The sequence below is a fragment of the Culex pipiens genome, chromosome 2, assembly GCF_016801865.2.
Source record: "Culex pipiens pallens isolate TS chromosome 2, TS_CPP_V2, whole genome shotgun sequence".
Taxonomy (NCBI): domain Eukaryota; kingdom Metazoa; phylum Arthropoda; class Insecta; order Diptera; family Culicidae; genus Culex; species Culex pipiens.
Genome location: NC_068938.1, coordinates 27,960,354 through 27,987,716, shown reverse-complemented (window position 1 = coordinate 27,987,716; position 27,363 = coordinate 27,960,354). Strand labels below are relative to the sequence as shown.

General features: G+C 38.5%; 1 protein-coding gene across 2 annotated transcripts in view; it reads left to right on the top strand.

Annotated features, from left to right (window-relative positions):
* Positions 1-434: 434 nt before the first annotated feature.
* LOC120426649 (centaurin-gamma-1A) overlaps positions 435-27,363 on the top strand; it is a 245,349-nt gene continuing 218,420 nt past the window's right edge. The window contains exon 1 of one of the 2 annotated variants that reach the window (XM_039591439.2): positions 435-1,719. In XM_039591439.2, coding sequence (XP_039447373.1) covers positions 1,536-1,719 — 184 coding nt within the window. In that variant the 5' untranslated portion in view covers positions 435-1,535. The remainder of the gene's footprint in view (positions 1,720-27,363) is intronic. The other variant, XM_039591441.2, reaches the window with a different exon arrangement.

Genomic DNA, 27,363 nt, shown 5'->3' with positions numbered 1-27,363 from the left:
AACTGTCATTCTTGATTCTTTCGTTCATAACTCATCCAGCAACACTAGCGCCAATCTCCTTCTGTTCTGTCTTGATTCCAACACCCTCTTCGATTCCTTCGTACACCCTCTTTACACAACCGTCAAGGTGTTCGTTCGTTCGTGTTTGCGCGATGATTTTCTCTTGCAGTGTTGTGTTGTGTACAGGTGGCAGCGTTGCCAACTTTCCATGTTTGCAGCTTCTGGTTGCTGGAATAAGCTGATATTCCTAACTTGTCGCATTCCATTGATGTGGATCTCAGAGTCTGGAAGAGTGACTTCTTGAGCCTTTATGTTGCATCTTGACTTAATCTGAACAAAACATCATTCTGGCAACCCTGCCCCGACGTTGCGATGTTCGTGGCCGAAGATTCAGCACAGCCAGCCAGCATACAACCAGCATAGTCGGTCGGCCCGTCGCTAGTAGAGTTGGTACTATCTCCACGGACGGAGCTTGCGGTTCGTCGGTTCGCTAGATGTTGATGCGTTGTTGAGCTGTTGTTTCTTTCGGTCGTCGTCGTCGTATCGCGGTCTTGCCGTACGCGCTTCGGGCGTAATCTGTGTCAGCGGTGTAATTCGCGGATATTTGTGGGTGTTTTCCGACGGATCTTCGATCGAAGGGATTACGCGAAAGTTTCTGTAGTGCAGTGATGTAGTGTACACCCGCTACGCGGTATATTCTTGTAGAGTTGATTGGAAGAAGCCTTCGCGTTCAACCTCCAAGGAGGGTCAAGAAAGAGCAAGAGAGAGAGTTTGGGAGTTGTGGGAGAGCCGCCGCCGCGCACGACACACACAGGTGAGAGTGAACGGGAGAGCTGCACACAGCAGAGGTCCAGCAGGAAGATTCCGGAATCGCGGGCAGGCTGGAAGAAGCAGTGCTGTGTGTGCTTCATGTTTTCGTCGTTTGTGGTTGTGCACTTGGACGGGGTCAATCCCGAGAAGAAAGCCTACAAGTGTGCCGATCCTGTAGAGTGATTCGTTGTTCATACGGCTCCCTCCAAGATCTGCCATAGCTGTCAAAAGATGATTCGCGGTGGAGGTCGCGCAATGTTATTGTTTTGATTTCGTCGTGTGTGGGTGGTGTTGTTCAGCTGTGTGCCGTATCGAATTAACCCTGGAGTTCAACCGAAGCTCACGGTGCCGTAACGCAAAGTGTGTGTGATAATAGTTTATGAAAAATTCAACAAATCAAGTTGGTGGCGCCAAGTCGTTCGGAAAGTGAAATGAAAGTCCGAAAGTGATTCAACTTGGCTGAAGATCAAATCGCAGAAAATCCGTACGAAGAAGCTTTGTGTTGCTGTGTTCAAGTGATGTTGTTCCAGCGTTGTGTGTGCTCAGGTGTACAAAGCACACCTTCCTTACTTCATCACATCTCCGCGCATAAGGCTGTGAGCGTGTGATGCTGAGGCTAACGAGCAAAAAGGGAATCATTACAACAACAACAACAACGTAACACCGACAAGTGAAACTCTCTGAACAGGTCGTCCCGGATCTTGGCCGCAACACACCTCGTCAAGATGAACAACAACACGTCCCGCTCGCATCTGCAGTCGCTGTTCAACAACTCGCTGGCGATCCGCCAGGAGATTCAGCGCTTCGAGAGCGTCCACCCATCGATCTACGCGATCTATCATCTGATCGACCTGCTGGACGACAGCCAGGTGGCGTCGCAGATACGCGACCATGTCGTGTGCATTGAAGGTACGGTTCAAACAATCGGGTTGGCACTGTTTGTTTTTGTCTTGCGTTGTCACAGGGTTGACCCTGAAATTGGACCGGCTGCAGCCGTCGGTGCCGCCGCCGCCAGTGCAACGTGCTTTCGTGATGTAAACAATAATTAGAAGTCTGCCACAGCGATTGTGATGTGATGTGGGGTAATTGGATGCAGGGCATATGTTTGTACACAGACTGTTGTACGTTGATGGCGTTGGCGGGGATTTTTGTGTACTCAATTTGTGATTTTTTTTAGCAAATCGATTTTATGAACAAATTTTTGATTACAGTCCAGACTCGTTTACCTTCGGATAATCAAATCTTTGGATAACCGAATCATTAAAAAAGAAGTTTTGTTATGTTATTTGAAATTGAAATAATTTAAAACATACCTAACCCCTAAAATAATCTAAAGTGGTCTTATAATATGTGAATTATGGAGGAATTCAATTGGTAATGTAACTGTCAATCAAACACTCTAATTTGAACTCGAAAAAATAGAAATAAAAACACACAAAAAATTGGGTCTGGACTGTATCCAGTTTTTTAAGCAACATCGGTGAACATCGGTTCAACGATCAAATCACTCACTTATCGCCGAACGAATCATTGACGATTGGATCGCGCAACAATTCGCGAGCGAACACGACCCGCCAGCTGCCAGCGTTTTGGTCAATCGCTTCACATAGCGATACAAATAGGTTCTTTTTGAATTTCTTTGTCTACTCCGTCCGTCGACAAACGAATATATTCAGAGAGGAGAGAATCTAACGAAATACCAGCTCTTCTGACCTTCTGACTCTTCTGTGTCCTATCCCTCGCCTAGACCAGACCAAAATCCATGATAAAGCTGACAGACCAAATCTGTCAGACCAAGACTGTCAGACCAAAGAGCAAAAAGTAAACAATCTTGGTCTTCGACGTAGGTGCACACAAATCAAGAAAAGAAAATTTGAAAAAGAATTTTATTTTTCCAATTCAATGACTGGGTTTGGACTGCAAAATTGAATGGACGTCAGAAAATGATTAAACAGTGCGGCGTCCTGTACACCGACAATTAAATAAGCAGTTAAAAGCCTTATTCTTCCACTTTAATTTTTGATCGCGTTTTCGGTTTACACCTGAAAAATCTTGAAATTATTTATACGGATTTGTGTTTCCTCTCTTTCCATCATTCCCTTGCTTCTGACCTGCAGTTTGCCGTCAATTTGAAATTGGCATGGTGGAAATTGCTGCCAAATCTATCTTTGATGTTGTAGTATCAACAAAATTGCAAAAATAATTTAATAAATGATCAAAACAAACCGATCGCAGACTTTTTTGAGTCAGCTTTGAGCGACACAGCGCAATCGGTCTCTTTGAGCCATTCGCTGTTCTACCCGATTGGAGTGAGAGCGAGAGCAAAGTTGTTGAGCTAAAATATGACCCTTAAACTACTCTAAAGTGATTTTGATTTTTTGAATCCAAGATGGCGACCAAAATGGCAGTAATTTAATGCTGTTAAAGAAAGAAAATAAATAAATAAATAAATCAGAAAAACAAAATTTAGCATGATACGAAGATTCAAAGTCCCATATAAATTCGGAATATCGAAACATTAGATAATCGAAGCTTCGTATAGTCGAGTTTGGACAAATACAAGAACATATATGTTGTTATATTTAAAAACTAACTTAATCCACCTATGTGGTTGGAGCCTTCCTCACAACAATGGCTGTACACAAGTTTCATCTATTTTTTATATCCGGCTTCCAAAAAGTACATCGCTATCACTTAAGTGGCCATGTCTCGAGACAGGGTTGCCAGATCTTCAATGTTTTGCACTCGTTGGAAAGGTCTTTTGATAACCTAACCAACAATAGGTCGGATAGTGGATCCGGACATAGTTTACATACATTTAAGTGAGATCCGGCTTCAAAAAAGTACATCATTATCACTTAAGTGGCCATATCTCGAGACAGGGCTGCCAGATCTTCAATGTTTTGGACTCATTGGAAAGTTCTTTTGATAAGTTAACCAACAATAGGTCGGATGGTGGATCCGGACATAGTTTACATACATTTAAGTGAGATCCGGCTTCAAAAAAGTACATCAATATCACTTAAGGGGCCATATCTCGAGACAGGGTTGCCAAATCTTCAATGTTTTGCACTCGTTGGAAAGGTCTTTTGAAAATCTAACCAACGATGGGTCGGATGATGGACTCGGACATAGTTTACATACATTTAAGTGAGATCCGGCTTCAAAAAAGTACATCAATATCACTTAAGGGGCCATATCTCGAGACAGGGTTGCCAAATCTTCAATGTTTTGCACTCGTTGGAAAGGTATTTTGATAACCTAACCAACGATGGGTCGGATGATGGACTCGGACATAGTTTACATACATTTAAGTGAGATCCGGCTTCAAAAAAGTACATCAATATCACTTAAGGGGCCATATCTCGAGACAGGGTTGCCAGATCTTCAATGTTTTGGACTCGTTGGAAAGGTCTTTTGATAACCTAACCAACGATGGGTCGGATGATGGACCCGGACATAGTTTACATACAGTTAAGTGAGATCCAAATATATGTGAAAACACATTTTTATACATAACTTTTGAACTACTTATCGAAACTTCAATCTGTATAAAACTCGATCTATGGGACCCTAAACCAAGTCGAATGCAACAAGTTCGGGTCAAATCGGTTCAGCCAGTGCCGAGAAACATGAGCTAGTTTGTTGGTCACATACATACATACACACACACATACACACACACACATACACACACACATACACACAGACATTTGTTCAGTTTTCGATTCTGAGTCGATATGTATACATGAAGGTGGGTCTACGACGTTTTTATACGAAGCTCATTTTTAGAGCAGGATTATAGCCTTACCTCAGTGAGGAAGGCAAAAATAAAGGTAGGGATTAAATAACAGCAAAAATCTGCAATTTAGATTTTCAAAAATATTCAAACATTGAAAAAACGAAAATTTTCTAATTTTGATTTTATTTATTTTTGCATAATTAACTGAATGATTCTCTAAAATTTAATAAAATATATATTGAAATTCCTAATAAAAAACTAACTTAATCCACCTATGTGGTTGGAGCCTTCCTCACAACAATGGCTGTACACAAGTTTCATCAATTTTTTAGATCCGGCTTCCAAAAAGTACATCGATATCACTTAAGTGGCCATGTCTCGAGACAGGGTTGCCAGATCTTCGATGTTTTGCACTCATTGGAAAGGTCTTTTGATAACCTAACCTAACCAACAATGGGTCGGATGATGGACCTGGACATAGTTTACATACATTTAAGTGAGATCCGGCTTCAAAAAAGTTCATCAATATCACTTAAGTGGCCATATCTCGAGACAGGGTTGCCAGATCTTCAATGTTTTGCACTCGTTGGAAAGGTCTTTTGATAACCTAAACAACAATGGGTCGGATAGTGAATCAGTACATAGTTTACATACATTTAAGTGAGATCCGGCTTCAAAAAAGTACATCAATATCACTTAAGGGGCCATATCTCGAGACAGGGTTGCCAGATCTTCAATGTTTTAGACTCGTTGGAAAGGTCTTTTGATAATGTAACCAACGATGGGTCGGATGATGGACTCGGACATAGTTTACATACATTTAAGTGAGATCCGGCTTCAAAAAAGTACATCAATATCACTTAAGAGGCCATATCTCGAGACAGGGTTGCCAGATCTTTCTGTAATAGTTGCAAAAATATAAGTTTTCTTTATTAATTTGCAAGTCATAATGACCCTTTTATGAACTGAACCTCAAACTGAAGTACAATGGATTCAAACTCATTACAGTTAGATAACGAATCTGATTGACTACCAACTGATTCAGGCAGACAAAATGTGGAAATCGGAGGATGTTGCAAATATTGTACATAGCTTTCGTCGATCAACCCACTCCTCTCACACTATTAAAAAATTGGCTCAAAAAACCAGGAGCAAAAACAATTTCCAAAAAAAACTTAAAAACTTCAAAAAAATTAAATTTAAGTGCAATCAGCTGAAATAAATTAAATATGCATTCCTTTGCATTTAGAATCATTTGAGCATGTTTGGGTTTGTTCAAAATAATTTGAATTTTAGTGAATTTTCGATGAAATAAATGTTGAAATTCTGGCTCTCAACGATTTTTCATTAGCCACACTTAACCTATACATACAATTACGCTTTTAGAAGAATTGTTCAACATGTAATGTTACCATTTTCGAAATATAAAAACTAAACATTAAAAACTAATACATTCAGCTAAAAACTTTTTTTTTCAAATACCTAAAACAATAAAATCAACAATACCGATAGAAAACCGTTATTTTGTGGTTTCTATTATTTTGAATTCACTTTTTTCAAATAACAGAAATTGAATCTTTTAAATTAAAATAAAGTAATTTATTTTTTTAATAACCTTTTATTGTAAATTTGGCCCGCAAGCTCATTTGAGCTTCAAATTTGGCCCGGCCTCCAAAAACTTTGAGCACCCCTGGACTAACCCAACGACTTAACTGCCTCGGCCACCACAGCTTGGTGACCGAGGAGTGGTCAGAAGTCGATGTATGACACTTGTTGGAAATTTAAAGTTACCCTTAACAAATTAACACATTTGTTTTGATGGTGTGAGTTGGCAGCATTATTCTTTCGTTTTTGGCCCTGAGCCCTCAATAAATTTTGATGGAACGATTCTCTTGACTCTGAATTTTGGGTGTACATTAAAATTTTCTGAATATTTTTTTTTTAATTTCTAGAGTTTTTTTAATAGGTTCTATAAACAAAATTATATAAAACACAATAACTTATAGGACCCTTAAAAAATCTGGATTTATTTCTGAATATTTTTGCAAAATTTTTGTCTATCATCAAATTAATTATGCAGTAAATAACAAATTATTTTTAAAGCTTGATAAAAAAAATCAACTTATAAATCTTTCTCAGTGTTGGAAACATTTCAGGGGTAATACAGCTACAACGACGAAGTTGACCTTATAGCTGTCGGCCGCCCTGGGCTCCTAAGTGTATGAAAGTATGGCACGGAGCGACGGCGCCGAATACCCATATTTACACAAAGAATTTTAGAGCGCCCGCCGCGGGATTCGAACCGGCGACCTCTGGATTGTGAGTCCGATTGATCCACACGGGCGGGACAAAAAAAAAATTTTTACAGCTACAAACTTTGCTTTATAAATTTCAAAGTTCATTTTTAAAATTTTCAACTCGAAAGACTTAATTATTGCAAAAAATTCGCTATGCATAACATAATTGCTTATTTACTGGCCCGCTGTGTCCCAAAACAACTTCCGCTTAATTTACAAACTCATCCCCTGAGGCGGCGAAGAAAGTAGAAAAAAATCTCCGGAACAGCTAGGCGAAAGAAGGTCAGTCCAGCAAACTGAAGATCAAAAAAAAAAATCACCAACAAAAACAAAACTCTACCCATAGCCAAGCCAATGCGAAATTTGTAAAAATTAAACAAAACTCATCCCCGGTAAAAATAGCACTCTCCAGATAGCCATTTAACGGCGGCCAGTTATGACTTACTAAAACTTGCATAAAATTAGCATAATCATTGTTTATGGCACCCAGATCGGCGGGCAGGCGGGCAGTCAAGAGGAGAAAGAAACATATGTCTGCTGACCGACTGACTGAGAAGATGACTCGGTAGAAAAGCGTTCAGCAGATCAGCGTGGTAGAAAGTTTTGCCATCAACTGGCCGTGCAGCGCGAAAATGGGTGTAAAACTCATATTTCATAACCCCACAATCTTGTAGCGCCGCCCGGGACCAGTCAGTCTGGTCGGTGGTCGAATTGGGGAGGCTGATGTGTAAATTGCTTTTTGATGGGAAAATTTCCGCTTCTCCGAGATGTTTGAGGATTTTTCCTGAGACTGAGCGAATGTGTGAAGCTGTGAAAGGTCTTGAATTTCACAGAAAATGATAAAATATACCATTCTTTCGCATTTTTCTATGGACTGTTCTAAAATGCTACACATTGGCAGAACGACGAAGGAAATTGAGCTGACTAAGCTTCCCTTACAAAATGGGGAAAGAGAATGAAATATGGCACACTGGCTTAAGGGGTAAACACTAAACGCTGCTCAGAATCTAGGTCAGTAGGATCTTTATCTTGGAAAATGAAAACGCTTTCAAAGCGCGACAATTTTGGACTCACAAGATACATAAATCACATGCTTTATTTTGATTTATCTGCACGAAAGCCCCCCTCAAGCTAAGAAGAAGACGAGTTCAGCCCCTCTTGAAATCAACAACAGCGACTTGAAGTCATCCTGGGGGTGGACCATTTAGCCTTAACGTTATAACCCAAAATAGTTCTCCACTCGTGCTGGCGCTGCTGGATCCGGCCTTAAATTCAATAAGCATATTTCAGCATGATTGGATTTCCCATGGCGAAAAGAAAAAAAAAAGCATCTTGGACCCAACTCCATCGTGCCGCTGAGAACTTCTTAGCTGGTGGATGCTTTCAATTATTCAGAATCCTTTCTTTCCTGCCTTCCGAGCGCGGTCGGTCAGCTGACTCAACAGGGTTTTTCCATTTTCCCTTGAAGGACTACGAAAAGAGCCAAACACACAAAAAAGCAGGAAAATTGCCTTGGAGGAGTTCCATGGAGAATGTTGAGAAAGGGTCGTCGCAAAATTGTGATGCGCCAAAGAAGTGGAAGAAGTGCGGTGGCCAACCAAAAATTTTAATTTTATATGCCAAGAAAGCCACTGGGAAGAAGTTTGTGCTGCGTCAGTGCTTTGTGATAGCATAATTTGGCAGGGGTTCGCAAATACAAGAAGGAACTTAAAAATGTAAAATGTTGTTACTTTATTATTTTAATTTAATGATATCGTTCTTGAAATTGCAATTAAAAATATTTTATTTTATTTCAATAATTTACATTTCATACAAAAGTTTTTGATTCGACTAGTTTTTGATTATAATTTTGCATATTGCACCTGGTTGGTTAATATTGAGAAAGTGTTGCCAGATGATCGTGTTTAACGATACAACATTGGAATTGTTTTTCGTTAAACTATTTGAACGGGTCAAGTAATGGTTTCAAACAGAATCAAATGTCCAGTTTTTGCTTTTAAGGTGTTTTTGAAACCGCCTTTAGTCAAGGGTATTAAAAAACACCCAAAAAGCAAAAACTACAAATTTGGTTTTTGGACCTCTTCAAAAAAAAAAACTCCAGATTTCTACCAAAATTACTAAAGTCCGGCGTCGAAAGAAGGATAAAAATGCCTTTTAACGGGTATATCTCGAGACAGGGTTGCCAGATCTTGAAAATTCATTAGCGATTTTGAAGACATCAACCAGGATCGCATCAAACCTTCCCAGCTCAAATCGGACTGCTTAGTGCTGAGAAAACAAGACAAGGATCAAGTTGTTCAAGAACTTTTTCAAGTTTGTCAGGATATGGTTCAAAAGGTAGTTTGTTTATTTTTTTATTTTTATTTTTTTTATTATTTTATTTTTCCATTTGAGGGGTGACTTTTCATGTCGGGAAATCAATAAAAAGTCTGGAAATCGCCAAAATTCACAAAATAATCGAGAAAAAGTTAGATATTTCCAGATAAGTTGTTTGAAAAATATGTTCTAGCTATTGAATAGTTTTGTAAAATCTTGTGAAAATTTCCAAATGTATTGCCCTCAATTCGTCTTCAGACTTAACTTAATATTTGAAGAGTCATTTCACCATTTTGTTCTTTTTAAGAATGAAAGGATTATTTAAGATATTGTAAATTGTAATAGCCCTTGAGAACTTGAACTATATTGAAATGGGCAAAAAAGATTAAACATTGCTTGAAATCTATTTAATAAAATCCAAACGTTTTATGTTTTAAATTAAAAAAAAGGTTTTTATTTTTGAAACTATAAAAAAACATTAATTTAATTGTTAAACTGACAAATAACATATAAATTTTCAATTAGGCAGTTAAAAAATGTTCAAAGAATATACTTTTTCAAAAAAAAAATGGATTTCGTGAGAGGTGTGAGAGGAGAGGAAGCATCAATTCTTATGAACTAAATTTTTCATTGAATAGAAATAAATTATTAAACATCTGAAAATTGTAATTATATATATATACAGCAATTCCCCTCGAAAACAGCATGGTTCGAAAGAAAAGTTCTCCGATCGGGCTCAAAATTGTTCTGGGGGATCCTTGGCCGAAATAATTAGACCCGTATTTTTTTGTTTGGCCATTAGGGTGACCTACGCCGTGTTAGGGTGTGTGTGTGTGTGTGGTCCAATCCAATACCCGCTAACCGGTAGCGAAATTATGGGAAAGTATAATTTGTATCAGACTGTGTACATTCCGAATGCTGATACAGCTTATCTCAGTCCCGGGTATTAGGTGGTGATAGCCCTCGCGCTGCTTCCAACGACCCATTTCAGAATGACAGAGCTCCTTGCGGTCCAATTCCGAGGTCGCTGGGCATTGTTCGGCCCCGCCTAAACATAGAAGCAAGCATCTGAAGGAAACTCGATCTATATTTAGACTTCCAATCCCGTCAGGCAAATCAGGGATCAGCGTGTATTTAATAATATAAGAAGAAGAGATAACATGTTTCAACACTACGGATCAATTCACTGCTAAAGTGTAAACTTTCTGATGGCCGACTGCTTTGAGTCCCAGACCACCACCAATCCAAAGGTGTGAGTTCGAATCCCACCTGATTAATTTTAGTTTTTATTCATATTCAAATTCCTGATTCCAAATTTCAAAGGTACCAACCGGGATTTGATCCCTGAACCTTCTGCTTGGGAGACAGAAGCCGTAACCATTAAGCCACGGAGCCGGTTGAATGGGACGTGGTTCTCTGTATGGCTTTTTGCGAGATGAGAGCAGAGGACAACAATCATCTCAACGTTTCCACTTTACCCGGGCTAACGACCGGCAGTTCCAGTTCACGATGATTTCCCTTCATATGTTAAAAACCACTTATGATTTTGGCACATATTCCGTTTGTCAACGTTTCCTGTCATTACTGGCGGGAAAAATCTACGTGGAATCAGCTGTGCAGACCTCATGTGTGACAGGAATGCAGGTTGAGCGACTCTCACGGGCGTGACCTACGCCGTGTTAGGGTGGTCCGAAAAATGGCAGTTTTCGTCGATTTTCGCAAAAACCACTTTTTTTCAAAAAGTCATATCTCCGCGCCATTTCATCCGATTTTAGCTGTCCTAGACGCAAAAGAAAGGTGATTAGTTTGGCTATTTGGAAAAAATAGTAAGAAGTTTCAAAAATCTAGCTTAAAATTTGAAAAGGTTGAATGAAAACATAAAATGCTGTTTTGAAGGTCTCGGGACCAAACAGCCTATATCTGAAAATATTTTTATCGGATTCCTCATAAAATTTCACATAACATATCAAAAAATGGTTCAGTTAAGTTTTCGATATTTTTTGAAAATAAAAACTGGGTTTTTCAATGCGCCACGCGCAAAAATGGGAAAATGACGAAAACGGGAAAAAATCGACTTTTTTCACAAAAACTGCGATAACTTTAAAATTTCAGCGATGACCTATAGGCCTATATATACATGTTAGGGTACCAAAATTTTCGTAATTAAAAGACGCAAATTTTGGTACCATAACATCTATAGGTCATCGGTGAAATTTAAAGTTATCGCAGTTTTAGTGAAAAAAGTCGATTTTTCCCGTTTTCGTCATTTTCCCATTTTTGCGCGTGGCGCGTTGAAAAATCCAGTTTTTATTTTCAAAAAATCGTATTTCAGAGTATCGAAAACATAACTTCACCATTTTTTGATATGTTATGTGAAATTTTTCGAGGAATGATACCGAGACCTTCAAAACAGCATTTTAAATTTTCATATGACCTTTTCAAATGTTAAGCTAGATTTTTGAAACTTCTTACTATTTTTCCCAAATAGCCAAACTAATCACCATTCTTTTGCGTCTAGGACAGCTAAAATCGGATGAAATGGCGCGGAGATATGACTTTTTGAAAAAAGTGGTTATTGCGAAAATCAACGAAAATTGCCATTTTTCGGAACACCCTAACACGGCGTAGGTCACCCTAATGACCAAACAAAAAAATACGGGTCTAATTATTTCGGCCAAGGATCCCCCACAAAAAAATTGAGCTCGATCGGAGAACTTTTTTTTCGAATCATGCTGTTTTCGTGGGGAATTGCTGTATATATTTAGAAAAAACAATGTTAATTTGATTAAACATATATTTTAATAGATAGATATTGTGTTAAAGAATAATGACCGTAATCATATTTTTAAAATTAAATTAATAATTACTTGAATTTTTTGCGCTCCCTTTTTATTTTCCAGCTAAAATTAAGAAACAAAAGCTTGAAATTGTATTTTAATATTTAGAAATGTTATGTCATAGTAAGTATAAACTATTTTATAATTTGTTATTGTTATTTGGGTAAGAAATTCCTTTTATTTGAGGTTCTGAAAAAGTTGAGGAAAAAGGTCAACAAATAGATTATTTTCCTCACTTTCTCATTTCCATATTTTTAAATTATTTTTCTTGAGATCTTCACATTTTACAAAAGATTCATTTTTTAACATGGAAAATTGAACCAATAGTATCCAAATTGTCGTCAGTTGAAAACTACAGGCTTATAATGTGACACTTAGAAAAACTTATTTTAATCAAATTCTTTATAAGGCTGTATCTCAGAAACTAATTTTCCAATTTTCAAAATCTCAAAAGAAAATTGTAGAAGCACTTCAATTTTTTTAAGGGGTTTTTCCAAAAATTTAATTTCAAATCGGGGCATTTTATCAAAAAACAGTACTTTTCGAATGCAAATTTGATTTTGCTTTGCTGAAATTGTTTAAAACTGTGTAGCAAATATTCTCCATCATAATGCACTATGGCTCAAAGGTTTCCTTTTGAAACCTATAAAATATATCGAAAATTCTCCAAAATTAAAAATTAATTTGTGTAACTTTTTTGTTAAGAAAATTGCCAAATGATACGATATATGACTACCAAATAAATTTAACCTAATTTTATGCTTTTTGGAAAAATATCAATCAAATAATCAATCTTGAAAAAATATGCAAGGAAATCAACTAACAATAAATGCCGTCCCATGGACTTACAACATCAAAACATTCATTTCACAGGAAAAACGTGCAATTTTCTTCGAATTACTTCTCCAGAATCACACAACATTTCCAGAAAACTAGTCGTGTTCAAAACTAACAATATGAAGCATGTTCATATTCCAGAAATGCCTTCTAAAGAATCTTTAATCATAGATAAAACCTGTTGCAAAGCCTTCAAATAACTTTTTCAAAAATCATTAGAAATCAGCAAAAAAAAACACGAAAATGACAACTACACAAAATGACACTGAACTTTCTGTAAAACACAAACCAAATACTGAACAATATCTGGAGTTTTTTTTTTTTTTTTGAAAAGGTCCAATAAACCAAATTTCCAGTTTTTGCTTTTTGGGTGTTTTTGAAACCGCCTTGAGTCAGGGGTATTAAAAAACACACTAAAAAAGCAAAAAACGAAAATTTGGTTTATTGGACCTTTTCAAAAAAAAACTCCAGATATGCTTATTCAATTACCGAGAACTTAAGATTTTAACGGCTGTACAGTAGAATTTTCTGATTCACAGTATTTTTTGACGTACCTCAGTTTTTCAATAAAAATAACTAACAGCTCAGCAAATTTTGACTTTTACAGTGCATTTCTGACTTAGTGTGCACAACTATTTGTTAGAGTAATGTTTAACGAAAATCGAAAGGGGTCAGCGCAACTTTTTCCTATTTCGTGTGAGCTAAAAGAGATCAGCTTAGTATACTACTTCCTATTTGGTGTTTATTTGAGCGATTTGCAGCCAAATTATAATAAATTCGTGGTGGACAGACTCGAACAAAAACTTGTTCATAAATTAACACTAAAAGTCTAAAAAGTACACCGGAGAACCCCTGCCACAAGTTTTTTTTGTTGCTCACAAAAGCGTTCGTCTTGAAAATTTAATTTCGCCCCAAGGCCCAGTGCTGAATTGTACTCCCATCGTCCTTATTCCACCATTATCATCAACTTCAGCGTTGCCGGTGACAGTGTGCACAGAGAGAGAGAGAAAACCCACAGTACCCAGGGGGGAAGACCGATGTCAACCAACATGTGCTACCTCAGTAATGAAACTGCATAATGAACCAAAGAGTGCGGGGACAATGCACTGCCAGGACTCCATATGACGAGGCCTGGTCAGCAAAAAAAAAACGGGTGAGGTCATCGACCTGACCCCAAGAAACCCCAAAGAAGCCGCGCCAAGTCAGCTGCAAGTGCCTTGCTAAACGTCAATCACTGGCTGAAGCGAGAGCGTGGTGGTGCCGTAACAGGCTTAACGTTTCGCGCGCGGTTCAACGCTAGTTCAAACCTGCAAGTATCGACAGACCGTGTTGAACACTCTAGTCGGAAACGAGCGCGCCACCATGACGTAATCTGATTTTCATCTCCACGGCTGCAAGCTTAGACCTACTTTGTGGGTAAAACTCTCCGTTGTAGAGTTGCACAGCTGAGTCGTGCACGCCGGAGAAGCCTCCGGAGGTAATGGTCAGTTTATGGGCTTTGTGATAAGGGAAAGAAACCCGCGAAAAGCGATTCTTCTGCAAACCACGGAGCCTTCATATCACGATGGAGTCTCGGAAGACGGTGTTTCAACTTCCAAGAAAGAGGGTTGTTAAATCTCGGCCAAGCTTTTACGAGCTTGCAGGCGAGATTGAATCGATTTTGGGAGGTTTAGACGAGCGAGTAAATGGCGAAGGAAACGCTTCATTAGGCGTCCTGCTGTCTGGGAGTGGTATGGAGAAGGATTGAATGGCTTGAAATTGTGCTGGGTCGTTTTAAGGAAATTGGATATTTTGATAGAGGAGGTGGTGTGGTTTTATTGGTTTTGAAGTATTCAATAAATTTGATTGTCCAAATTGTTTCAATTGGGATTCTTCTTCTTTAGCATTTTGTGAAATAACTCGTTAAACTTTCTATCTCAGCTTATTTTTCTCAAATTAAACTAAATTACAAAACACGACTACCATGTTGATCCAGCTACTCTCCCTGATTTCCGCCACAAATGCCTCCAGCAATCGCACTAATGACTTCATCGGAACTTCCCGCGCACCGGTGCCTACGGCAACGTCCTTCGTCGAGCTCAACCCGTTGTTTAAGTCGGTACACCGCACAAAATCAGAGAGCAGCCTTCATTAACGTAATCCACAGTAATTAAACCGTCCACAAAAACCGCAAGGGGGGTGGTGGGCCAAGGCCATTTTACTTTCGATTAGAATTATCATAATTTAACCGACGACGTTGACTTGGCGAAGCCGAGAGGGGAGGTGGTCTTCTACGCGACAGTCGATCAACTAGGCTGGAGAAGACTGCCTAGAACTCCGCGTTGTGTTCAAGGTGTTTCAGAACCTGACAGGTTTGGTAGCGACTGTCAACCGGCGGCGGCGGTGGCGACCGAGTTATGAATTTTTAATTCCACTTTATTGATTATCTCATTCCAACCCCTGCCTGGTCTGGTGCACGTGAAAGTTTGCAACCAAGCTCGTTGAGCTTCTCTTCGGTAGACACTTGGTTCTGTTTTAACACTTGGGCTACCATGTGTGTGTGTGTGTGGTCCAATCCAATACCCGCTAACCGGTAGCGAAATTATGGGAAAGTATAATTTGTATCAGACTGTGTACATGCCGAATGCTGATACAGCTTATCTCAGTCCCGGGTATTAGGTGGTGATTGCCCTCGCGTTGCTTCCAACGACCCATTTCAGAATGACAGAGCTCCTTGCGGTCCAATTCCGAGGTCGCTGGGCATTGTTCGGCCCCGCCTAAACATAGAAGCAAGCATCTGAAGGAAACTCGATCTATATTTAGACTTCCAATCCCCTCAGGCAAATCAAGGATCAGCGCGTATTTAATAATATGAGAAGAAGAGAGATAACATGTTTCAACACTACGGATCAATTCACTGCTAGAGTGTAAACCTTCTGATAGCCGACTGCTTAGCGTCCCAGACCACCAATCCAAAGGTGTGAGTTCGAATCCCACCTGATTCATTTTCGTTTTTATTCATATTCAAATTCCTGATTCCAAATTTCAAAGGTACCGACCGGGATTTGATCCCTGAACCTTCTGCTTGGGAGACAGAAGCCGTAACCATTAAGCCACTGAGCCGGTTTGTTTTAACACTTGGACTACCATGCTCGAAAAGTCGGTTTCAAAGTTCTTTGCAATATTGGTCATGTGTAACATACACCTTTTTCACTGTCGCTCATAAAGCAAAATGAACTGTTGTTCACTGCAGTAACAACAGTTCAACTTGCTTGTTTTTTCAGCTTGGCATTCCAAGTGTTACAGAACGCCGCTGCCAGTCTGACTCGATACGGTTGTTTACAGTGTGAATCGCTCTCTCTCTCTCGCACAACTAAATATCTTGCCGGGTCTACCGGTTGAACTGTGTGTATTTGTTGGTGCTGTCGTAGCCCCCCATGCATACAGCAGTGTATCGATCGATGTTCTCGATGTGCTGCTCGGGAGCTGTTCTGTTTACCGAATAGAACAACTTGCGAGCGAGTTGACGGGTTTTGTGCGAGGTGGAATCGGTAATGGAACACGATGTTGACGTCCCAGGTACTTAACGGGACAAGTGAAAATTGAATCAAGAGTTTGACGGTTCGGTGGTGTCTTCTGTCTCTTTGGTATTGATGGTGCCTTAGTTATGCATGAACTTTGAAGATTGACAGCTTTGGGTGGGTAATGTGATGTGGTGTCAATCAATTGTGTGGAATTTAATTAGCATTGTCCGGGGTATAAAATTGATCTGGTTCGAGGATACATGATTCAAATGATAGTAAAATGGTATAGTTCTGTAATCCGTTCTCGTAAATTAAGAAAAAGGTTGTTTTGCATAATTTTATGATATTACTTTAAAAATAAGTAAAATTTTGACATGAAAACTTTCCGTGACACAATTGCAAAATGTAAACAATAAACAAACTGACGAAAAAAAGAAACACCGAAATGTAAACAAAACATTTGATGGATCGTGCCAGCATCGCGCACACACGCCGCCAACTCGTTTGATGGGTGACATCTCAATCATCGTCGGTCGATAAACGCCCAACGGAAGATAAAGTAAAAAAGAAGCCAACTGAAAACAAACATTAGCTCGTGCAGCTCATAACCGGTGGGGTAACCCTTAGCTTATCAGGTTAAAATAAGCTCAAGTTCTAGCTTATAAGTTTTTTTTGTGTTTAATTTGATTTTTTTAATCGTCTTCCTTTTCAGTAAACACTTTAATATTAAGTAGGCTGAGTAAATCTCTTCATTTACGCAAATATACTTTTCTTTGGAAGTTTTGGTTTGTACAAAACTTTGTCCATGCATTTGAATTTGCTAAGGTTCTGTACATCGATCTTGGTTATGATAAAAGATCGACCTAACCTAACCTAACCTTAAAAGATTGTAAAAAGATTTTTTTTTTTCAAAAAATCACGGAAATTTATTTTCTTATTTTTCATTTGAATATTTGTCACTAACACTTGAATTCTATAAAACGTAGTTTTCGAAATATTTCGATATGTTTTAAAAACTACCGTCATCAGGAGTGAAATTAGACCTGGGGGTGAGATTGGGTCATACAAATTTCAGCATTTTTTTATGACCCAATCTCACCCCAGACCCAATGTCACCCCTAATGACGGTATTTTTAAAAGGAATATGCCCTAATGTTATGAATAGTGCAAAATCTGGTACCAAAGATATGAACATTTGAAAAAATAATAGATTTTTTGGAAAAAAAAATCGAAACAGTTATTAAAAAAACTTAACCATATATTTTAAGATGGAAAATTATTTATGAAATATCCAATTTCAAGTTATGGTAAACTAACCATAACTTGAAATGATTTAAAAAAATGTTTTTTTACTAAGAATTATTTTATAAAAGAAACCATCAACATATTTTTTTTTAAAGAAATCCCTACTTTGTCTTCTTTGACGTTGATGACTTTGTTAACTGGACTGCGTGTTGATTTTTTAATTCCACCCTCTTGTCCTCGAGAGAAAAAAAAATAAATGAAATGCTCAGAATTTATTGATTCAATTTTTAATGTGAAATAAATTGTGATATTTTATGTTTTACTCAATAAAATAATTTCGAAAAAATATATTTTATTATTTATTGTTGGATTTTTTTTAATCCCCTTATCTTTGGGAAAGTTTCTAAGAGATATACTTTCGTTTGGCCTTATCTTCTTTTGTGATTTTGCATTTTTTCTTTTATTATTCAGAATAATTCAGGGCCATTTCTGTTTCAAGTTTTTGGTTTTGTAGTTGGCATAAAAAAACTAAATTATTGACTAAATTTAAATTTGCATAGATAAAACTTTTAAAATCAATTGTAAACTATTTAGACTAGCACGTATAACACTTATTTATGCGGGAAATTTCACGAATGTTTCATGTTTTAACATTGAAAATCGGACCATTAGTTCCTGAGATATCGACGTTTTTTTTTTTTATGTTTGATTGCCATGAGTCCACTGCGACCATTTATTTGATCTATTGTCGACCTGCTGATCTATTTTTAGATCTGCAGAGGCTGCCAATTTGCTGTTCTTGGGCATTTGGGGAACAAAGCACACGCGCTATTGTTGAGCAAGTGTGTTGATCTGTCCACACGCCGTAACATTTTTCCTTTCCTCTGTGCTGTTGTACTTTCCATATGTGTCGCTAGAACTGAAGTGCACTTTTTTATTACGCTACATAGGATGTGTTCCCAGTGAAATCCCGAAAGCCCGGGACTCTTGCTAAGCAGTTTTTTTTTGTCCCTCCAAGCACATTTTGCGGTTGGGCCCAGCGCACTCCGCAGATGCAAATATACAGAGCACAGCCGGTCCTCGAAACATGTGAAAAGTACGAAAAGTATCGACGTTAGAAAATGGTGGACTGTTTGGATGAGACTTAGAAAACTTCAATTTTCGTGATTCTTTTTGTTTAAGCCGCTGTATCTCAGCAACCAGATTACCAATCTTCAATGCCTCTTAGACAATTTTATAGTAAATTTTCTGAACTTTTCAAAAAAAATATTTTTAGAAATGGTCACTCATGGTCACTATTTTTAAAAATCGAAAAACTGCAAATATTTCGCTAAAATCAAACTTTCGGTGGCTATATCTTGAAAACAGAGCCTTTTATCAAAAAATCTGTAAAGTACTTTTCGATTGGAAATTCAATTTTACATTTAAAAATTACGTCAGATTTGTTTTTGCATGAAATTTCAGCCGCAGGCAACTTGGTCCTGGAACACATGTGAGCGCTAGGTGAACAATTCGATCATCATCATTTACTTCGTAATCTGTACACTCACGTGCATAAGTTTTTTTGCACGAATTTTAGTGCTACATCAAAATGGGTTCCCTCTTCCCTCCTCAAGCGCCGGAAATTTGTAGCGGGTGTAGGGACACTTCGCATAGACGCCCTTGCTCCCATCACGTCACTGAGGGTATGGAGCGACGAGAAATTAATAAGCATACCCCCTTAGTCGAACCTTCATTAGAGAAGCAGGCAATCCACAACTCACAGCGAACGAACAAGGGATCACCCTACCACGTATATAGTAAAATGGCGTAGTTGTCTTCATTGGAATGTATGAATGTTAGAATTCATGAAAGGGTTATTTGAAAAAAATAATGGAAAGCTCTCACCAAAATCACGAAATCTTCAAAAACAGCTTCACTCATATCGTTTCGCCACGTTCCACATGAAAGATTTCTTGAGCCACACGACTTTGAAGTGCTTGGACGATGATCATCATCCCTACCTTCGTCAGTTATTCTTGATTGACGTTGTTGTCGGTAAGGATCAGCCATCAAACACGTCCCCAACGCCGTCCTGGATGTTATGTTGCAGGAACTTGACCCACAGGAACGCTTGAGTTAATGGCCACTTCGCAATTGTTGTTCCTGCGGCCTGCCTTTCTTGTTCCGTTGTCGTAGGACCAATTTTCTCATGTTCCATAAAAAAAAAAGATTCCAAATTGGTTCCACCACTTCCACTGTAAATAACTGGCACTCGAGAAGTATCGAGATCTTCGTATTTTAACTTATTTCACTCATTTTAAAGAATATTTAAAAATTATCGGAAGGTCGAAAATGACAGCAAACGAAAAATCGTTTTTGCATGAAATTTCAGCTTTTATCCAAAAATCATCATTTTTTCAAAAATTCATAACTCGGCGGCAGATTTTTTGACCATGTTTCTCTATCGCTCATATATAAAAATCTCGAAAAATCTCGAAAATCAAAAAATACGTATTTTGGGAAATTGAGTTTTTTAAAAACAATTTTAATAAAAAAATCGGCAATTTTTTTCCGTGTACCTATTTTTTTTCTCAATAGTCCTCAACAATACCTACAACTTTGCCGAAGACACCAAATTGATCAGAAAATTCATTCATTCAAATTTACGACCCATTTTTTTATGAACAGCTGCCAAAATTGTATGGAGACTTGTATGGGTGAACCAATGACACAAAATAGCTTCTTTGGTCATAGGGACCCCCACAAAGTTTGAGTCAAATAAAAAAATACAAAAAATAAAAATAAATATTCACTGTTCGTTAACTATTTTAATCGGTCCATTTACATCGTGTTGCTTGCATTGTCGCTGTGCGATTGAGGTGAGATTAAAAACTTTAAATTGCTTAGGTTTCATCTCCCGCAAAGTTAGAATAATTTGTTTTCAAAATATACCCCTTGGCGATGAAATGCACGATCAATCTAAAAATAGAATTTTAATAACGATTTTCAAAACTCGACGTCATTTGCGCACTCTGTTTACAAACAAAACCCCCATTTTTTGTGGGTCGGTTTTGTTTACTTTCAAACTCGTTGCTATACTTTCCGTTCATGGTGATTCTCCCTTGGGCGCTCTGCCGCAGATGGCGCTGCTCTAAAATGTGACAGAATTTTTTGTTCTGCTTTGACGCCGTTTGTTAGTTTCCACTTCATCAAGCCAGCGGGCAAAAACGTGACTTCGGACGACGGACCAGCGAATCAGAACCGGCCAGGAGAGTCATCAAAACCGAAGGCCCTTTTCCGTGTGTGTTTGCGCTGCGGTGGAGTGGAAGGCTAAAAATAGTTGGCACGTCTCGCGGAATCTGCACAAATATCACATAACCCCAAAGTGCCAGAAAAGTCACCCCGCTCTGAACGCCGGGCTGCTGCATAGAAGAGCAATACGTCCTCGTCGACGTCGCAGTTCTGACTAGGAAATATAAACATTGCGAAATCAAGGCAATGAACGTTGGATTTTTTGTTGTTTTGCTGCCAGCAATGTGGTATTTGTTTGCAAGGTATTTTTTGTGACGTTTCAAATTATTTCCTTGCTTGGTTTTGTAAAGTTGTGACAGATTTTAATTGGATTTTGGCTTTAGATTCAAACTATATTTTAATTGATTTTTTAAAGTAACAATTCTGAGGTATTTTTTCAAAAAGACGTAAACTTGCTTGAAATCGTCCTTTTGTAAAATTGCCTCAGAATTCAAATAAATCTCTGCAAACTAATCATTTCGTAAAAAAATATTGAGCATGAGCATGAGAGATCACCCATGGTTGCCCCTCCGTTGCTGAACAGAACCGTAATATCCTTTCAGCACTACTGATCATAGGCTTCGACGATCAAGTGGTGTTTCCCTTATCAACAGCATGTATGAATGCGCTGAAAAGATAAAACACCATGATTGCTAAAGCAAGATCAGTTGCGAATAGGTAACAGTCATTGGCCACCAACGGCGCCCGCCATGTCAGTTTGTAGATCTCGATTTTAAGGGACGGGAATGTTAGTTAGCGCAGGTTGCTACTAGGGCAGCTGATTTACTCTGTGCTTACACCCCACGAGCGCCAGGAACCTGAAAATTGGTTAGTAGGATAGGGTGTTTGGTCAGGATTCATCATAGAAGATGATGATGCGACCCAAAATCATAGTGTTTGTTGAAAGGTATTATATTTTATTCTCAAGGCAAACAATCGGTTGCTGCGGATGAGACATTTCCCGTTTAACGGTTGTTAAATTTTTAATGAAATGGTTTAATCTTAGACAGCCGGCTGTGGAAAGATATAACCAAATAATATTTATTTATAAAATGAGGTGTTAAACGCAATGCTGCAATGACAGCGTAGTCTGATTTTTAATTATATAATCATTTAGTTCATGAATTTGTTACGGAATAGACGCGACGAACTCAACCATCAAGTGCCTTCCTATCTTCTTTCTATTAGCTAGATAAGGTATTGATTTTCGTTGCCTCTCGAGCTACGATGCTATGGAGAGGGCTTAACACACAAACAACCGACGTCGAGCCCTCCGAGCTACGGAGCTATGGGAAGGTCTTTTCAACACAAAAAAGACTAGCGCACCACACGACGTTCTTGATGAATCAAAATAATTTTGTTACGCGATAAACCTAACGAACTCGGATCGTTTTTATCGAAAACTATATCACAATTCACGACAAAAATGCGAAACAAAAGGCACAAACAAAAAAAAAATCACTTTTCACTCCGAATATTTTTTACGACCACGCGCTCCCTTTGCCAATTATGCACTGATGACGCTGCATTTTCAGAGGGTAATCTTCTCCTCGCAGCGCACAATTCACGACAAAAATGCGAAACAAAAGGCACAAACAAAAAAAAAATCACTTTTCACTCCGAATTTTTTTTTACGACCACGCGCTCCCTTTGCCAATTATGCACTGATGACGCTGCATTTTCAGAGGGTAATCTTCTCCTCGCAGCGCACAATTCACGACATAAATGCGAAACAAAAGGCACAAACAAAAAAAAAATCACTTTTCACTCCGAATATTTTTTTACGACCACGCGGTCCCTTTGCCAATTATGCACTGATGACGCTGCATTTTCAGAGGGTAATCTTCTCCTCGCAGCGCACAATTCACGACAAAAATGCGAAACAAAAGGCACAAACAAAAAAAAATCACTTTTCACTCCGAATATTTTTTTACGACCACGCGCTCCCTTTGCCAATTATGCACTGATGCGCTGCATTTTCAGAGGGTAATCTTCTCCTCGCAGCGCACAATTCACGACATAAATGCGAAACAAAAGGCACAAACAAAAAAAAAATCACTTTTCACTCCGAATATTTTTTTACGACCACGCGCTCCCTTTGCCAATTATGCACTGATGCGCTGCATTTTCAGAGGGTAATCTTCTCCTCGCAGCGCACAATTCACGACAAAAATGCGAAACAAAAGGCACAAACAAAAAAAAAATCACTTTTCACTCCGAATATTTTTTTACGACCACGCGGTCCCTTTGCCAATTATGCACTGATGACGCTGCATTTTCAGAGGGTAATCTTCTCCTCGCAGCGCACAATTCACGACAAAAATGCGAAACAAAAGGCACAAACAAAAAAAAATCACTTTTCACTCCGAATATTTTTTACGACCACGCGCTCCCTTTGCCAATTATGCACTGATGACGCTGCATTTTCAGAGGGTAATCTTCTCCTCGCAGCGCACAATTCACGACAAAAATGCGAAACAAAAGGCACAAACAAAAAAAAAATCACTTTTCACTCCGAATATTTTTTTACGACCACGCGCTCCCTTTGCCAATTATGCACTGATGACGCTGCATTTTCAGAGGGTAATCTTCTCCTCGCAGCGCACAATTCACGACAAAAATGCGAAACAAAAGGCACAAACAAAAAAAAAATCACTTTTCACTCCGAATATTTTTTTACGACCACGCGCTCCCTTTGCCAATTATGCACTGATGCGCTGCATTTTCAGAGGGTAATCTTCTCCTCGCAGCGCACAATTCACGACAAAAATGCGAAACAAAAGGCACAAACAAAAAAAAAATCACTTTTCACTCCGAATATTTTTTTACGACCACGCGCTCCCTTTGCCAATTATGCACTGATGACGCTGCATTTTCAGAGGGTAATCTTCTCCTCGCAGCGCACAATTCACGACATAAATGCGAAACAAAAGGCACAAACAAAAAAAAAATCACTTTTCACTCCGAATATTTTTTACGACCACGCGCTCCCTTTGCCAATTATGCACTGATGACGCTGCATTTTCAGAGGGTAATCTTCTCCTCGCAGCGCACAATTCACGACAAAAATGCGAAACAAAAGGCACAAACAAAAAAAAAATCACTTTTCACTCCGAATATTTTTTTACGACCACGCGCTCCCTTTGCCAATTATGCACTGATGCGCTGCATTTTCAGAGGGTAATCTTCTCCTCGCAGCGCACAATTCACGACAAAAATGCGAAACAAAAGGCACAAACAAAAAAAAATCACTTTTCACTCCGAATTTTTTTTTACGACCACGCGGTCCCTTTGCCAATTATGCACTGATGCGCTGCATTTTCAGAGGGTAATCTTCTCCTCGCAGCGCACAATTCACGACAAAAATGCGAAACAAAAGGCACAAACAAAAAAAAATCACTTTTCACTCCGAATTTTTTTTTACGACCACGCGGTCCCTTTGCCAATTATGCACTGATGCGCTGCATTTTCAGAGGGTAATCTTCTCCTCGCAGCGCACAATTCACGACAAAAATGCGAAACAAAAGGCACAAACAAAAAAAAAATCACTTTTCACTCCGAATATTTTTTTACGACCACGCGGTCCCTTTGCCAATTATGCACTGATGACGCTGCATTTTCAGAGGGTAATCTTCTCCTCGCAGCGCACAATTCACGACATAAATGCGAAACAAAAGGCACAAACAAAAAAAAAATCACTTTTCACTCCGAATATTTTTTACGACCACGCGCTCCCTTTGCCAATTATGCACTGATGACGCTGCATTTTCAGAGGGTAATCTTCTCCTCGCAGCGCACAATTCACGACAAAAATGCGAAACAAAAGGCACAAACAAAAAAAAAATCACTTTTCACTCCGAATATTTTTTTACGACCACGCGCTCCCTTTGCCAATTATGCACTGATGCGCTGCATTTTCAGAGGGTAATCTTCTCCTCGCAGCGCACAATTCACGACAAAAATGCGAAACAAAAGGCACAAACAAAAAAAAAATCACTTTTCACTCCGAATATTTTTTTACGACCACGCGGTCCCTTTGCCAATTATGCACTGATGACGCTGCATTTTCAGAGGGTAATCTTCTCCTCGCAGCGCACAATTCACGACATAAATGCGAAACAAAAGGCACAAACAAAAAAAAAATCACTTTTCACTCCGAATATTTTTTACGACCACGCGCTCCCTTTGCCAATTATGCACTGATGACGCTGCATTTTCAGAGGGTAATCTTCTCCTCGCAGCGCACAATTCACGACAAAAATGCGAAACAAAAGGCACAAACAAAAAAAAAATCACTTTTCACTCCGAATATTTTTTTACGACCACGCGCTCCCTTTGCCAATTATGCACTGATGCGCTGCATTTTCAGAGGGTAATCTTCTCCTCGCAGCGCACAATTCACGACAAAAATGCGAAACAAAAGGCACAAACAAAAAAAAATCACTTTTCACTCCGAATTTTTTTTTACGACCACGCGCTCCCTTTGCCAATTATGCACTGATGCGCTGCATTTTCAGAGGGTAATCTTCTCCTCGCAGCGCACAATTCACGACAAAAATGCGAAACAAAAGGCACATACAAAAAAAAAATCACTTTTCACTCCGATTTTTTTTTTACGACCACGCGCTCCCTTTGCCAATTATGCACTGATGACGCTGCATTTTCAGAGGGTAATCTTCTCCTCGCAGCGCACAATTCACGACATAAATGCGAAACAAAAGGCACAAACAAAAAAAAAATCACTTTTCACTCCAAATATTTTTTTACGACCACGCGCTCCCTTTGCCAATTATGCACTCCATTTCGTAAAAAAATATTAGCAAAAAACTTTGAAAATATAATTTGATTGTTTAGGTCAAATAATATGCATATGCATTACCATTTCTTTCAAATCTCGATTTTGCCTTAAGTGAATAATAGCCGTTTCTTCAACGAAGGGCAGTATATATCAGATTTTTTTATTTGCCGTCAAGATAAGTCTCAAACCCTAATGCAGTTTGTATAGAAAACTATTACTGAATATTTCAGCACTCAAATGGATGCTAAAAAGTACTCAGACAGGCCATTACGTCATCCTAGAATAAATAAGTAATTTCTCAACAGAATTGCAAAAAAAAATAATGTTAGAGACTCTTATAAACTTTTGGTATTGTTTTGTAAAGGTTTTCTTCGTATTTGTGATGTTGATTTAAAAAAGTCTCAAAACTAGAATCCTTTTTTAAGGAATTTAGGCTAAAAACAGCCTCAAAATCTTTCATTCACAGCCAAAACCTTATAAATGAATGACATCCTTTCAAGTTGCATGCTCAAGCTTTCATTTTCCCTCATTCTTTCCACACTCTCTTTTCTGCACCAGTTATCCTTTTACATACTCAGCTCATTCAAAGCCAGCGTACTAAACTCTTTTCTGTAAAGGGACGTGCCTTTTTTTCCTACCCCGGCAAGGACGAAACCAATTTGAATGAAGCTCGCAGATCCTTGCAAAAAAGCCAACCAGTCACAAACACAAAATGAGAAAGTAAATCACGCTTTCGTGGTAGATAGTGGGAAAAAGGATTCCGAGGATATCCTAGCGGTGAAGTGGTGTATTATTTATTTATATCTTTTGCCTCTTTTTTCTCGTTCTGTGCATAAAAGTGCCACGGGAACTGTCACCGCGTCAGTTTGCAGACTTCTTCTTTTTTTCAGAAGAGGGCTGAAACTGAAAGTTTTGTAAACGTGATTTTCCTGTTACTCGCTGGGATGCACATTTCTGGATGAGTGCAGCTGACGAAGCAGTTCGTATGGCCATGGATGGCGGGTAGAACTACGTGGGATCTAGGAGGGATTAAATATTGGAGGGCTTGGCTTTATATGGGATATGTATGGCGACTCATGGTAGGATAACTTGTCTAATAAGTCATCCGTTGGATGTTTAGTAAATGTTCACTTGTTTGATATCTACGAGAAATTGTGGAACGAACAAGTCTCACTGTTGGATTCTACTATTTTTAATATGGCAAATTCATGGTCGAGTAACGCCATGCTTCGAATTCCCGGACACCTCATCTTGTTTTTTTTTTTTTTTTTTTTTGGATATAAGTTCGCATGATGAATGTCAAAACTTTGTTATTTGATGAATTCTAACATCAACTTTCTTTTAAATTAGCTTGAACGTTGTAGTCAATAAAAAACACAATAAAAAATAAAAATATAAGTTTACCAAACATATGAAACATTTCACTGAAATATTTCATAGGCGTCCGAAGCACCGGGAAGGCAAAGCTGAAATTTATTTTTTTGATTTCCTTAAATTCTAGCAAATTTTTATATAAAATATCGTTTGTTTTGATGTTAACAGCTTATTTGAGACCTACAGAATAACGTTCACTAACATTCCAGTCCAAATTTGTGCGATTCATAAGCAAAATCAAGTGTCCAGAATTCGAAGCAAAAGTGTCCGGATTTCGAATCAGCTTTTAGTGTCCGGGATTCGAAGCACAACAAGTCTTTTTAACTTTGAA